The sequence below is a fragment of the Pinus tabuliformis genome, chromosome Q (genome assembly GCF_031772625.1).
Source record: "Pinus tabuliformis cultivar Carrire ecotype Pingquan chromosome Q, CPIR1, whole genome shotgun sequence".
NCBI lineage: Eukaryota > Viridiplantae > Streptophyta > Pinopsida > Pinales > Pinaceae > Pinus > Pinus tabuliformis.
This window is the reverse complement of record NC_142296.1, coordinates 1,306,132,628-1,306,146,902: the sequence shown is the minus strand read 5'-3', so window position 1 is coordinate 1,306,146,902 and position 14,275 is coordinate 1,306,132,628. Positions and strand designations below refer to the sequence as shown.

Genomic DNA, 14,275 nt, shown 5'->3' with positions numbered 1-14,275 from the left:
AGTGGGCTAAACTCATTGGCTAATCATTGGAGAATTGTATGATTCATATGCTTGGTAAATTTCATGATTTTTTACTGTTGTCATAAGAGTAAAAGTGCTGAAATTTCTCAAGTGTTACTGCTGATTTGGGATATTTGAGATCTAACATTCACTTGTCTTGTTTTAAGTTACAAGAATTTCTAAATTTTACACTTAAGCTCTAAATTGTTGATCTTGTTGATGGTATAAGTTACTTTGGCATTTGAAATCTAATTGGCATTGTGATAAGAACATCTTGAATAATTGTGATTGGCATCTTGTGGTCATTGGCTAATTGACAATTGGATAATTTGTCCTAAGTATCTTGTGGATTGATTCATTGGCACTTGTATCCTTAAGCACTTGTCTTGTTTTAAGATTGTCTTCTAATTGTTATTAAGTACTCTTGTCATTAAAGGCTAATCACAATTTAAGTACTTAAAGACTAAATCAATCTTAACTCAAGTAACTTCACTCAACCATCTTGCATAAGCATTCTAGTTTTAGTCTCGCACTTAATAACTTGCCTCCAAGCATAAGCTTGGTTGATAGACTCCTAAGACAACCCTCTCTCATTTAGCTTGAGGTATTCAACCCTTCTTAGTAATTAACACAGTGACCTTGCAGTCGTTAGAGCCACAGTCTTTGCAACGCTGGAGACACTGGGTGGTTGGAACACATGGGGAGGTATCGTTAATCAAACCACTATCCAATTCCCGTTGGCTTCCATTTCACAACCTACTTTGAAGATTGTTTGTCAAAATAGTTAATGGAAAGGTTCCATCTAGATTAGGCATTTAATTTAAAAATAACCAAGATCCTTGCATCACACTTAAATTGTAGGAGTTGCATCTCATATAAGTTAGTTCATCATATAAGCAATGGTTGTCCATCCGATTATTTGGTCATAATTTGTAATAAGAAAGAACTTTTTGACTCCATAAGACACCGGTCTCAAACTCTAAATATAATCAAATTTTTAATCTTGCTATATTTTCACCATGTAGCTAGGCCACTCAATTGTGTCTCCCGGGCAAGTTGGTTCTCAACTTGCTTTCCATCATCTCATTTTCATAGGGACTACCCCCCATAGCATATTGTTGGAAGACAATTAGAATGGAGTCGGCGAGGATCAGAATGACAACCCCCGCCTTAAGCCGTTGTCGCAGTGCCTGTACAATCTGAGTGACAACATTTTTTGGCGTCGTTGCTGGGGATAACTTTATCTTATTCTCAGTGCCTCAACAACAATCTTCCTAATCTTATAATCTAGGTTGCCATTCATTAGCACATAAAATGAAACAACATTTCCTGACACCTTTCCTTCCATCATTCTTCATCTTCTCATCAGCTTATCTCTTGTTCTCTCACTAATCTTCTCATCTTGTTAATCCACACTTTTAGCACCTGGACATTTAGGTTGGTTTCATATTTGCGTGGCGACTTCACTTATTCATCCATTCACAAGAATGTACTTTAGAAGGAATCCTTGTAGCCTGGTTAATGCTGCTCTCGATCCTAAAAAGGTTTTAAGAGCCCGGTTAAACAGATTACATTCTAGAGATCAAATAAAATTTCTCGGACAGGAAGCTCTCCTTGATCTCCATTTTCTTTTCATCAACCATCCTATAAATCAAGACATCATGGGTGACTTCTATAGGCCTTGCAACTTCACCAACATTCAGGGATATCCACATGATTTGCCGAATGAATCCACTATGAGTAAGTTGCCTCTCTTCCAAGGGAACAATGCTATTAATGCTGAAAGTCATATAAAGAAGTTCAACTGCTTTATCCAAAGATTCGCTCATGCTACTGCTTATAATCACGAGGATGTTTGAATGAAATTATTTGTGCTTTCTCTAGAAGATGATGCTCTTGATTGGTTTCAAGACAAAGCTGACAATGCCTTCGACTCTTTGAGATCCCTTCTTGATGCATTTAAAGATAAGTATGGAGATAAAAGGGAAGGAAAGTATTTGGTTAAAGAATTCAACACTATTAAGAAAAGAGAAAACAAAACAGTTGAAGAATTTAACCAAAGATTTAATAAACTATTAAGGGATATGACTCAAGATTACAAGCCTCCTGACAAGACAATTTTGGAACAATATCTTGAGGCTTACCCTGTAGAGATACAGTATGAGATAAGACGTGCTCATCCCAACACTTTAGCTATTGCCCAAAGCACAACTAAGGAATTGGAAAAGGACAAGAAAGCTTTAGGAAAGTTTGAGATCCCTAGCTTTGAAAGAGTTCAAATCAAGTCTAAGGGGAAAGAAGTTAACGAAAAAGAATTTGTGTCAATTAAAGAATTGACCCGATTAATGAAAGAAATGAAGGTTGAACAAACCAGGCCGATAAGTGAGGTGCAAAATCAATTAATACAAATGGAAAGGATCCGAATGTAGAATATGTGGCCTAGAAATAATAATAACAACAGGGGTAACAATAGCAATCCATGGCTTGATCAAAGGCCTCCTACACCACTTGAGTCTACTACTGTGATTGATGATCATGTTCCTTCTTGCAGACCTTATGAGACTTTCCATGAAGAGAGTACATGTGCCTTTGCTAGAATATTCTTAGAGGAAAGTAGAAACTAGCAAGATCACAACACAAGTCAAGATAACTCCAAGGAAATTCGATGTGCCGACATGATATCTTTAGCTTTCGCCATCAATACCTTCAATGAAGAGAAAGACCCCATTACTCAAGCATACAATGAGAAACCCTCTCAGAGAAGATTCTAGAGCTTGCAAAAAGTAAAGGTTATACCAGGAGAGGTAAGGACCAGAGCCAAAATAGATAAGTGCCATCTTAAAGGTATAAGTCGGGATTAAAGGTAGATTGGGTAGCATGGATCAATAACATTAAGATGTCAGTTCCAGTCTTAGAATTGCTGAAGATTCCATCACAAAGAGCTTCATTCTTTAAAGCCTTAGGCATTTCTCAATAAGAAAGATTTGATACTTAGCCTAAAGATGAAGAAATCAGGTTAAAGGACTTAAACTGCTATATGACTAATGAAGACCATCAGCCTTTCTTCCTAACATTGGACATAAATGATGTTTGCTCCATAATTGCATGCTTGACTCTGGGGCATCTACAAATGTTATGACTAAGAAAGTTATGGAACAGTTGAACTTAAGAATCTCTAGACCTTATCATAACATTTGCTCAATGGATTCTAGAAAAGTTGAAGTCCTTGGTGTGGTTAAAGATCTACAAGTTGCATTAGTTGATTACCCATATAGGATCATCACCATGGACATAGCAGTAATTGATGTGCCATATGTGTGGGGAATGCTTCTTTCTAGGAAGTTTGCAGTCGATCTGGGTGGTTCTATTCAAATGGATCTATCTTATGTCACTATTCCAACAACAGTAGGTGGCATGGTCAAATTATACAAAGAAGTGAAAAGAAGGTATCGTGTGGAAGTCCCAAAGAGATTGGAAAATGGTGAAGAGGTCATGCCACAAGGTCATCCACTGCACGTTGAATCAGAATTTTGTCCAGGTGGTCTGTCACTTTTCTTCATTACAACACCCATCCCCTCCTCCGAGCAGAAAGAGAAACAGATTTTAGTTTGATAGAGTTATGAAATACAGTGATGAGCAATTACACTGACCGAAGAGGATGAAATTTCAACAAGGGACATCTGAAAAGCAACCCATTGATCTACCAATCAGCAGGCAGATGCCCGAGATTGTGCCTCATCGATGACATCTGATGCCATAGGGCATCGTTTTGTATAGTATCTCTAACCCTACTCCCTTTTATTTCATGTCATTAGATAGTTTTATTTCACACATTTATATTATGTTTCAGTTTGTTAGAGTAAAATTTTCTATTCCAACAACATTTCTTATGTATACATGATGATTTCGATTTTGAATGGATATTTATTTGATGAACTTCTGTTTTCTTGCATGCAAGATTCTGGGGTTCTCACGTTACTTCTTGCCACAGGGTTGCCGGGAGGCAGCTCCTCCCCCTCGAACCCACTCCAGCATTGCGCTCCCTTTAGGAGTGACTAGGGAGCACGCTCCTGAAATCGCTCCCACATGGGAGCGAATCCGGGAGCGAAATTTTCACTCCCTAGCCTTTTTTGCAATTTTGCTTTTGTAGTAACATTTCAAATGCATATTTTTTTCAAAGAAATAAACAATTTTTTAGTGGGGCAGCCTAATTATCAAGCCTATGACCCTACTATTGATATTCGATTCATGGTGATGTTAAATTATTAAAGTAAAAGGACATTTTCATCCTTTTACTTAAATTTTTAACATTACCATGAAATGACTCAGGATGTTTGAGAGTGGTTCCAACTTCATTGTATTTCATATGGAGAAAGTAGAATTTTAAATCTCATTCAAAATTCAGCAGACTGTTAGTTTTTCAGGATTTCAAGATTGGGGGGATTGCAATGTTTCCATTGGATTTTGTCATGTATTAGGGTATGGAACTTGTATTTAATGAAGAGCAGCAATCCCTCTATGTACCTTGATGTTAGTGACATTGGTTGTCAAACTCCTCTATTGTGACCCCACTAAAAATGTAACCTTCACTCGAACAAAATCTTGACTTGACATGCTATGTCCTTTTTATCTTATGTTAATGAGGGTGATATTAATGACAAAGATCTTGATTTTCCAACAAGACTAAAAAATTAGACATTTCTCGTGACGGAAAGAGACCCAAACATCAACAATAGATAATATATTTACTTATCTTTTCTAGTTTCTAGTAGTTTTTATAACTATTGACTCTTTCATATTTATTAGGATATTTTTTGTAAACAATATATGACAATTTAAGTTTGAAGTTTGAAGTTGGCAATTATAACTCATTGGTAATGAGCTATGAATATGATGCTTCGTGAAAGTTGTTTCATTTCATTTAATTTTATAACATTTCATTTAATGTTAGATATTATTTGTTGTAATGGTTACACTTAGCTTACAAGTACAACTTTGGTGATCAATAATGATAAATGTTATATATTGAATTTTGAAAGCTTGAAACTTTAATATTGATGAATCATGATTCATGAGACTCAATATGTTGTATGTTACTAACTTGTGGACGTGGTTGATGAAGATTATAACTTCTAGATGATTGTTGTTATATTGTTCAATCTATGTTTTTAATATCTAATTCATCATTCTACATGTTTTTGTTGACATATATGTATCAACCCAAGCCAGGAACCTCTGAAAATGTCCCTCCCGCTCTCGTTTTTGTTCCCGCTCCCAAGTAACCTTGCTTCTTGGAAGCAATGTGTCTCCAGATGGAGCTAGATGTTGCACAGTTTTTGTCAAAGTTCCAGGGAAGTGGAAGTACAAATATTTTCAACAGGAACAAACCATCTATCAATAGTTTATGTGTCATTATGAACCCATTCTGCAAGTTATGTAATGTAAATGATGCTAGTAAGACCATGAATGTATGTAACAACCTAGGTAAGTGTATTGTTTTGGCAAGAGTTTCATCCTAGGAGGTTTTTCATCTTACAGGCTCATTTGTGTTTCTAAACATGGATGGTCGACAACATTTTTCCCTCCAACATCACCCCAAAGTTAGTATGGAATTCTTCGTCAAAGTCTTAGATGAGTCTTAGTGTTCTAGTCGAGTCTTATATAAAAGTGATTTGGTAATAATTTAAGCTAGTCAGTTAAATTATTTTATTACAAATCACTTGGTCTACTAGATCATGTTGTGTTGCAGATTGGGTATGTAATTTGAGAGTCTAAGCCGAACGTGTATTCCCCCTTTGAGGGTTGAATTGTAAAAAATCTTATGTAAAAAATATTTTAATGCATGGTCCCTCATACTTAGACACCATGGTTAAAATATTAGAGGGTGGAAAAAACATTAAATCCCCTCAAGTGTCAATTAATTAATTTTTCTGGCAAAAATAATTAAATCCTAAGCCAAAAAATTAATTAATTAAAATCAAATTAAAATGTCTTCGGAAAATTAAATTCTCCAAGTGAAAAAATTCGTGGATCTTAAAAGAATTAATTTTTGTAGGTCCTCCACCAAGGAAATATTGAATATTTCAAGAAAAATTGGACCCTTAAACCTTGGTGGTTAAGTCAAAGTCAAATTTTTGAGAAAATTAGCTCAAAATAATTATTTTGAGCTAATAAAAATGGAATTAAATGATAAATTTGAAAAAATTTCAAAAATAAAAATTCAGTGGCAAAGATTTAAAGATGATCAAGTATTTTTCAAGCATCGACATTATTTTGACAAGGATCGAGCAAACTAGCCGTTATTTTCCACTTTCAGGATTTATTTATAAATTAGAGAGTCATTTGAGTCTATCCATCTGATTTCTGACCATGTAATTGTTGCTGAAACATTGATGTAACATTATTGTCTCGCTGGGAACTTTTATTTCTATCATAATAAAGACTTTGGGGTGTAGTTCAAGGTGTTCAATTTGTTGTCGCCCTGATTGTACAAGCGTCGCGACAATGCTCAGGACAAGGGTTGTCACTCTAATCTCGGCCCACTGTTGAATTTGGGGTAGCATCGAATGTGCTCTAGCTATGAAAATTGATGGAGAGGCTAAAGAACATAAAATCTCCAAGACCCAGAAATGGTTTGGGGAAATTCCACCCAGTTAGAGAGATTAAAATAATTAATATTTTTAAGGGAGTTCCTAAATCTAAACTTAGGAAAATTAAAATATTAATGGGTATTAATATAAAACTGGGTGAGAATGTTCTAGATAACATGGATCAAACCAAATCTAATTTAGCCCTTGATTAGAGACTTAAAATCAGCCATTGAAAACTCAACGGGAAAAGTATAAGAGGAGGCTTGAGGGTCAGTTGGAGATACACCAAGATTGATCAATCAGTTTGATTTTTCTGAGCGGGGTTTGCTGAAAAAATTCGAACAAGTGATCTGTTGCAGCGAGGGGCAGTTAGTACATAGCAAAGGGGTAGAGATAGTGCCTGAGGGTCAATGCAGAGCCTGGAGAGGTTGACGCAGAGGCAGCAGGAGCCACACAAAGGTAGTTAGAGATTGCGCAGAGGCTAAGGGGCCTGTGTGGGTAACGTAGAAGGCCAGAGAGATGATGCAGAGAGGCAGAAGGCTAATGCAGAGTGTTCAGGTGCGATGTTGTGGCTATCAGAGCTCACACAGAACCGAGAGGAAGCGCCGGAAGGATATTCGTGGGATAGACTTGCTGAATATTTGTCTCTGAGAATAGGTATTACTACCGTGTAACAATCTTTGTTGGGTGAGCCAGTTCGACACCCTAGTTGTACTCAAGAAATCTGCATAATTACAAATAGCTCAGAATTGCTGCATTGGTTTTCCTACATTGGGTTTTTGCGGGGACGATTGTCCAAAAATAAGGGTGTCCCTTATGTGTTTGTCTAGTATTGTAGTTGTTGATCTGTATATGAGTTAAGGATGCTTTTGTGTTTATTTTCAGTATTTATATGTATAAATAACTTGTTAGTGGAATAAACAAGTAGGTGAAATAAGCCAGGTAATGCAGTAGGGATTTCTAATGGGTAACATTTAGAAATTTCAACATGGTATCAGAGCATTGCAGATCACAAGAGGACTGAAGGCACCAACATAATCAGAAGTATTTGTAGCAGTAGCAACTGTCTCAAGAGACAGAGCTGCTCCTAAGCAGAAAGCAGCAAAGGAGTGATGCAGAGGGCCTGCGTCATCATTTCGAGCCAGAGAGAGGGCCAGCGCAGGGGAAGAGAGAGGAACAAGAGGCTCACGAAGAGCCACGTCAACCTACTCAGTCAGGTAGGCTTGACGTAGTTGGCTAGAGGAGTGATTCAGCTTTTACCGAGATTGCGCGGAGCTGGAAGACTCAGTTTCTTCAGTTGCTAGGGCATAGGGAGCTGTGGACAGATTGTGGATTAGGAAGTTGGTGCGGTGTTATTGTTGTCGAAGCAGAACAGTACCTAATGGGACAGAACCAAGTTAGAGGGAGTTGCTGCCTTGACGGATTTCTAGCCAAGAAATCCAAATCTGAGTTGTAGTTGCAAAGAGGATCGTAGAAGAGCAGATCGACATTTGGCGGGAAGATTTCCAGCAGGTAAATCGAGACTCAGAGGGAGTCTAGGAGAAAACTTCCAGGAGGGAAGTCGAGACTCAGAGGGAGTCCAGAAAAGGAGCGAAGATGACAATAAACGGACTGAGGGATCAAGACAGTTTGGACGGGGCCTCCAACTTTGTCATCTGGAAGGCCAGCATCATATCTATTCTAGATAGACATCGCATCAAGAACTTCGCCTTGAGAACCATGGCTATCCTAGTAGACCCAGCTGATAATGAGAAGTATGAGGATGCAATGGTGAAGGCAAAGTGCATAATCCTTGATGGGGTCAAGGATCATGTCGTACCACATATTGCCGAGAAGAACACGGCAAAGGAGATGTGGGATACTTTGACAGCATTGTATCAAAGCACTTCCGTGCAGCGGAAGATGCTATTAGAGAATCCGTTGCAGTCGTATCAGATGCAGAAAGGGGAGAAGATAGACCTATACCTCCTCAGATTGCAGGAGATTCGAGACTAACTTACTTCCATAGGGGCCACACCGGATCAGTAGTTCATGGTGAGGACAACCCTGAATGCAGTGTTCGAGGAGTGGGAGACATTTTTCCAAGGCATTTTGGGCAAAGTTATTCTTCCAAGATGGGAAGAGATGTGGGAAGCTCTTCGCCAAGAAGAGATCAGACAGTTGACCAAGGCAGGAAGTAGTAGCAAAGGAGGTTGAATCAAGAAAGAGGAGGAAAAGGATGTGACTCCGGCATCTGTGGCACAACAGGGGAAGAGGAAGAAGAAGGACATCTTTAAGGTAAAGTGCTTCCATTGTGGAGAGTTGGGTCATTATACAACCCAGTGTTGCGAGAAGAAGAATAAGGGAGAGGCTTCTAACTCCAAGGCAGCTCTAGCTAAGGCAGAGAAAGAAGTCGAGACTGATAACGACTGTGCCATGAGTGCTCATGCACCTCTAGAGAAGAGGTGGGGTGACATCGAGCTGTAGTCAGGAGGACTACAGAAGATGAGGGGCAGGATCCTTAAGGTACCCAAACCTTTGGATCATATCCGGCTACGGGAGCCCCAAGTGACAGTAGCTGGATGACGGATGTTGTTAGAAGCAAGATGCGATGAAGCGACAAGGCAGTGCTAGAATTCAGGGGTCTGTAGCAGCGTTGTGGGGGTTGCAGCAGCGCGAGAGGCACAGAGGTGGTTGCAACAATGTAGAGAGGTATAGAGATGGTTGCAGCAGTGCGAGAGGCACAAAGGTGTTTGCAACAGCATAGAGGTAGCAGAGGGAGCACAGGATAGCAACAGAGGTAGCTTCAGCATCAAGAGGCTTCCAAACTGACAAGGATGTCAGAGTTGGGTAGAATAGTTACTTTGTTGGGTCCCTATAATATTAGTGATTACCCCATTACTACTGTAGTTGCATCCCTTATTAATATTGTTGTGCCCCTATTATCCCCATATTGTTATTACTGTGCCCCATAGAATCCCTCTATTGTTATTTTTGTGGCTTTATATTATTATTGTTAGGTCGGTTGGGTTATATTGTGACTCCTTAAACTCCTATATATAGAAAGGAGGTTTTGTCATTTGAATCATTCAGGAATTGTTCATTTAGGTAATGTAAAGGAGGTTGCCCCCCCGAAGAGGTTAAATTCTAAGGTGTTGATCTATCTTTTCTATCTTTTCTTGAGCTGGTTTCATAACATTTGGTATCAGAGTTTTGGATTCTAGGGTTTTGCTGCTCCAAATAGGTCATTGTGGCATTTTCACTATAACATTTTTCTGCGACGTTTCAGAAGCTAAAAACAAAAACCCATTTGAGAAGAAATCGCGCTGAATCTCGGGTCCGAATTTCAGAGCTTTTTTGCATTATATTTGTGGAGATATGATCTGAGGAAGTTGGTCTTTTTGTAGACTCTTGAATTACATTCCAAACAGTTGATCTGGGGAAAATCATCATAACTTTCTCTCTGAGCATCGGATTGAAATTTCGTAAGAAGGTACAGAAAAATGACGGACTGTAGTTTCTTGTATATATTTTTCAGAGCCAAAATTCAAAACAGTGACTCGTGGCACGTCGTACAAGTTTGTTGTACTGAACTAGTCTATAATTAGGTCACTGTGGGAGATTTCACATAACTCTTCCTTGGAGAATCCAATTTGGATCAGACTAGTGGCATTGGAAAGAGGACACAAAGGGCTACTGCAGGTCGCAATTTCAGAACCAGATGATCTAAAAGTACAAAAATACATCAGAGACAATATCGAGCTCCTACAAAGTGAAAAAATGTGTGTAGATTCTTTTAAATTTTTGCTTAAGATTGGTTTGAAAAATTATTTTGAAGGAATTCAAAGGGCATAGTAGAGCATTATTATCGATCACTGATGCCCCGAGGAAGAAAATGCAAACACCTAGTAAGCAACCTGAAAGCTCTAGCATGATTCATGAAGAAGAGGAAGAGATGCTACATGATATATCAAAATTACAAGAACAAGTGCAACAAATGTCACTCTCACAAAAGTTAACAAAAGCTAAGATAAATGGCATGGAATCTAAGATAAAGGGCGTGGAAGCTAAGATGGATGATTTGAAGTTAGATTTGAAGACAAATTTGAAGAGAGACATGGCAGATTTGAAGACAGATTTGACAAATTTTCTACAAAAAATACTTACTAATGGTGAAAAGGTAGTAAAGGAAACTCATGATGCGAACAAAAGAAATGTTAATCATGATTTCATAGACTCTAATGTGGGATCGAAGACCCACCATATTCCAAAAATCGATATGAGGAAGTTTGATGGCAAGGATCCCGCAACATGGATATTACAGATGGAGCAATTTTTTGATCTCAATAATGTGCAAAACATACAAAAGGTATGTATTGCAACTTTATATTTGAAACCAAATCAGTTTGTATGGTATCAATGGCTTTGCTCTTGTAAACAAATTATCACTTAGGCAATTTTTACGAAAGAATTGACAGCACATTATGAGGATACAGAAAGCAACACTCCTTTTAGCCAATTGATAAGTCTCAAACAAAAGGGTTCAATAATGGAGCACATTGAGTTCCAAAAATTGAACATAAGGGTAAAAAATATTCCAGAGGAGCATAAGATTGATGTGTTCATAGGGACTTTAAAGGATAATATCCAACATGATGTTCGCCTTTGGGAACCTGATTCATTAGAGAAGACATTCAGGTTAGCAAGAAAAATGGAAAGCAAAATTATGGCAACTAGGAAGCATACCACTCACAACTGTAAAGATAGAAGTGTTGTTGCCCCTAGTCTTCCACAACCTATAAGGTTGACACCACAACAATTGAAAGAAAAAAGAGCAAAAGGGCTTTGTTACAGTTGTGATAGCAAATACACTAAAAGTCATAAGTGTGTTGAGAAGAAATTATTCTACATAGATTGCGAAGAGGAAGAAGAAAAGGAGCAAGAAAGGTCAAAAGAAGAGGATATACTCCAAGAACAAAGCCTAGATAAAGAAGAAATTGATCCGACCATATCTTGTAATGCATTGGCGGGAATTACCACTCCTCAAACCATCAAGATAGGAGGACAAATCAAGAAGAAAAAGGTAATAGTGTTGATTGATTCAAGAGGTACCCACAATTTTATTCATTTTAAGGTAGCAAAAGAATTGAATTGCTTCTTATATCCAGAACCAAAGTGTCAAGTGATGGTTGCAAATGGAGGAACAAGAAATTGCGTGCCATAATATCAAGCTATCGATGGGAGAATATGTATTGACTAGCCTAATGCTTTCCATTCCAATGGGAGGTGCTGATGTTGTACTAGGAGTCCAATGGCTACAATCCTTGGGTATAATAGCTTTTAATTTTCAAGAACTTTTCATGAAATTTTCTGTGGAAAGAAAGGAAGTTGAATTAAGGGGTATTGTAGGGAAACCGGGAAAGATAATCAGCTCTAACGGTATGACAAAGCTTCTAAAAAGGGAACAAAGGGGTGTAATTGCACAATTATGTTCGCTAGATGTTTCCACATTGGAATCATCTATTTCTCTAGATCTCGAAAAAGTCTTGGACAATCATTCCAAAGTATTTGAGACTCCCAAAGGTCTCCCACCTATTCTTGATCATGATCATGCTATTCATCTAATTCCAGGAAGTGTTCCTCCAAATATCAGGCCATACAGATATCCCTATGCCCAAAAAAGTGAAATTGAACGTATGGTTGCAGAAATGCTAGAGGCTGGTATAATTCAATTGAGTCAAAGTTCTTTCTCTACTCCAGTAGTATTAGTGCACAAGAAGGATGGATCATGGCGCATGTGTCCAGATTATAGGGAGCTCAACAAGATCACTATTAAAGATAAGTTTCCTATTCCTTTCATTGATGAATTACTAGATGAATTGCATGGATCAATTTACTTCACCAAGTTGGATCTTCATTCAGGATATCATCAAATCAGAATGAAGACTGAAGACATTCCGAAAACAACATTTAAAACTCATGAGGGTCATTATGAATTTTTGGTCATGCCTTTTGGCCTTACCAATGCACCTTCAACATTTCAAGGTTTGATGAATTCCATTTTCAAACCATTCCTTAGAAAATTTGTGTTAGTATTTTTTGATGATATACTAATCTACAGCAAGTCTTGGAAGGATCATGTTGAACATGTTGATAGGGTGCTACAACTATTAGAGGAGAAACAACTATATGCAAAAAGATCCAAATGTTTCTTTGGAGTACAAGAGGTGGAATATCTGGGTCATATTGTATCTCATGAAGGAGTTAAGGTAGACCTTAGCAAAATTAAAGCCATTAAGGAATGGAAAATCCCCACATCCATAAAGCATCTGCGAGGATTTCTCGGGTTGACAAGGTATTATCGCAAGTTTGTTAAGAATTATGGGAGAATAGCAGTACCTCTAACAACATTATTGAAGAAAGATGCATTTTCATGGACTCTAGAAGCAATAAAGGCCTTCGAACATCTTAAAGAGGCAATGTGCCAAGCACCGGTCTTAGCTACACCGGACTTCACAAAAACCTTTATTGTAGAATGTGATGCTTCAAGAAATAGAACTGGTGCTGTTTTCATGCAAGATGAAAGACCCATTGCTTTTGAAAGTCGTCCAATCAAGGGAAAGTTTTTACACAAAGCTATTTATGAGAAGGAAATGTTGGCAATACTCCATGCACTTAATAAATGGCGACCCTACCTAATGAGAAGACACTTCAAGGTAAAAACCGATCATGATAGCCTTAAATACTTTTTAGAACAAAGATTATCCTCTGAAGAGCAACAAAAGTGGGTCACAAAGATGTTGGGTTATGACTTTGAAATCATCTACAAAAAAGGGAGGCAAAATGTGGTGGCAGATGCACTCTCAAGAAAGGATGAGGATGTGGAAGCATTGTTGTGCGCCATTTCTATTATCCAACGAAATTGGATAAATGAAGCAAGGGAGGAATGGAAGAATGATGAAGAAGTGTGGGCACTTATTCAAAAGTTACAACAAGATTCTAGTACGTCTGATACATTTAGCTGGCAAAATGATTCTTTATGGTACAAAGATCGCTTATACCTTTGTAAGAATTCCCAACTAAAACAAAAGATTCTTATGGAATTGCACACTTCTCTCTTAGGAGGGCACTCAGGATTTTTAAAAACTTACCATAGGGTTAAGAAGGAATTTTTTTGGGATGGCCTTAAATCGGATATTCAAAAATTTGTGGCGGAATGTTTGGTTTGCCAACAAATAAAGTTGAAACAATTAAGACACCGGGTCTATTACAACCTTTACCCATTCCAAGCCAACGTTGGGAGGAGGTTTCAATGGATTTTATCACAAGTTTACCCAAGTCTGAGGGAAAGACTATCATCATGGTGGTAGTTGACAGACTTACCAAGTATGCACACTTTTGTGCATTATCACATCCATTTAAAGCCAGTACAGTTTCTACTGCATTTATGGAAACAATTCAAAAGCTACATGGAAACCCAAAGATTATTGTAAGTGACAGAGATCCCATTTTCACTGGAAATTTTTGGACAAAATTATTTTCTTCTCTTGGCACTGAGTTAGCTCATAGCTCATCTTATCATCCTCAATCTGATGGGTAAACTGAGATAGTAAACAAATGTTTGGAAGGATATCTTTGTTGCTTTGTATCTGATAAACAGACACAATGGGTCAAATGGTTGCCTCTGGTTAAATGGTGGTATAACA

At 37.9% G+C, this 14,275-nt stretch overlaps 1 protein-coding gene across 7 annotated transcripts in view; it reads left to right on the top strand.

Moving 5' to 3' along the window:
* LOC149224631 (uncharacterized) overlaps positions 1-14,275 on the top strand; it is a 447,397-nt gene that overhangs the window by 303,378 nt on the left and 129,744 nt on the right. Inside the window, exon 5 of one of the 7 annotated variants that reach the window (XM_089386203.1) lies at positions 3,959-4,657. The exons of the other annotated variants lie outside the window; for them this stretch is intronic. Within the exon in view, the coding sequence (XP_089242329.1) occupies positions 3,959-4,049 (91 nt within the window). The 3' untranslated portion in view covers positions 4,050-4,657. Of the gene's footprint in view, positions 1-3,958; positions 4,658-14,275 lie in introns of those variants that run through there. 7 annotated transcript variants of the gene reach the window in all.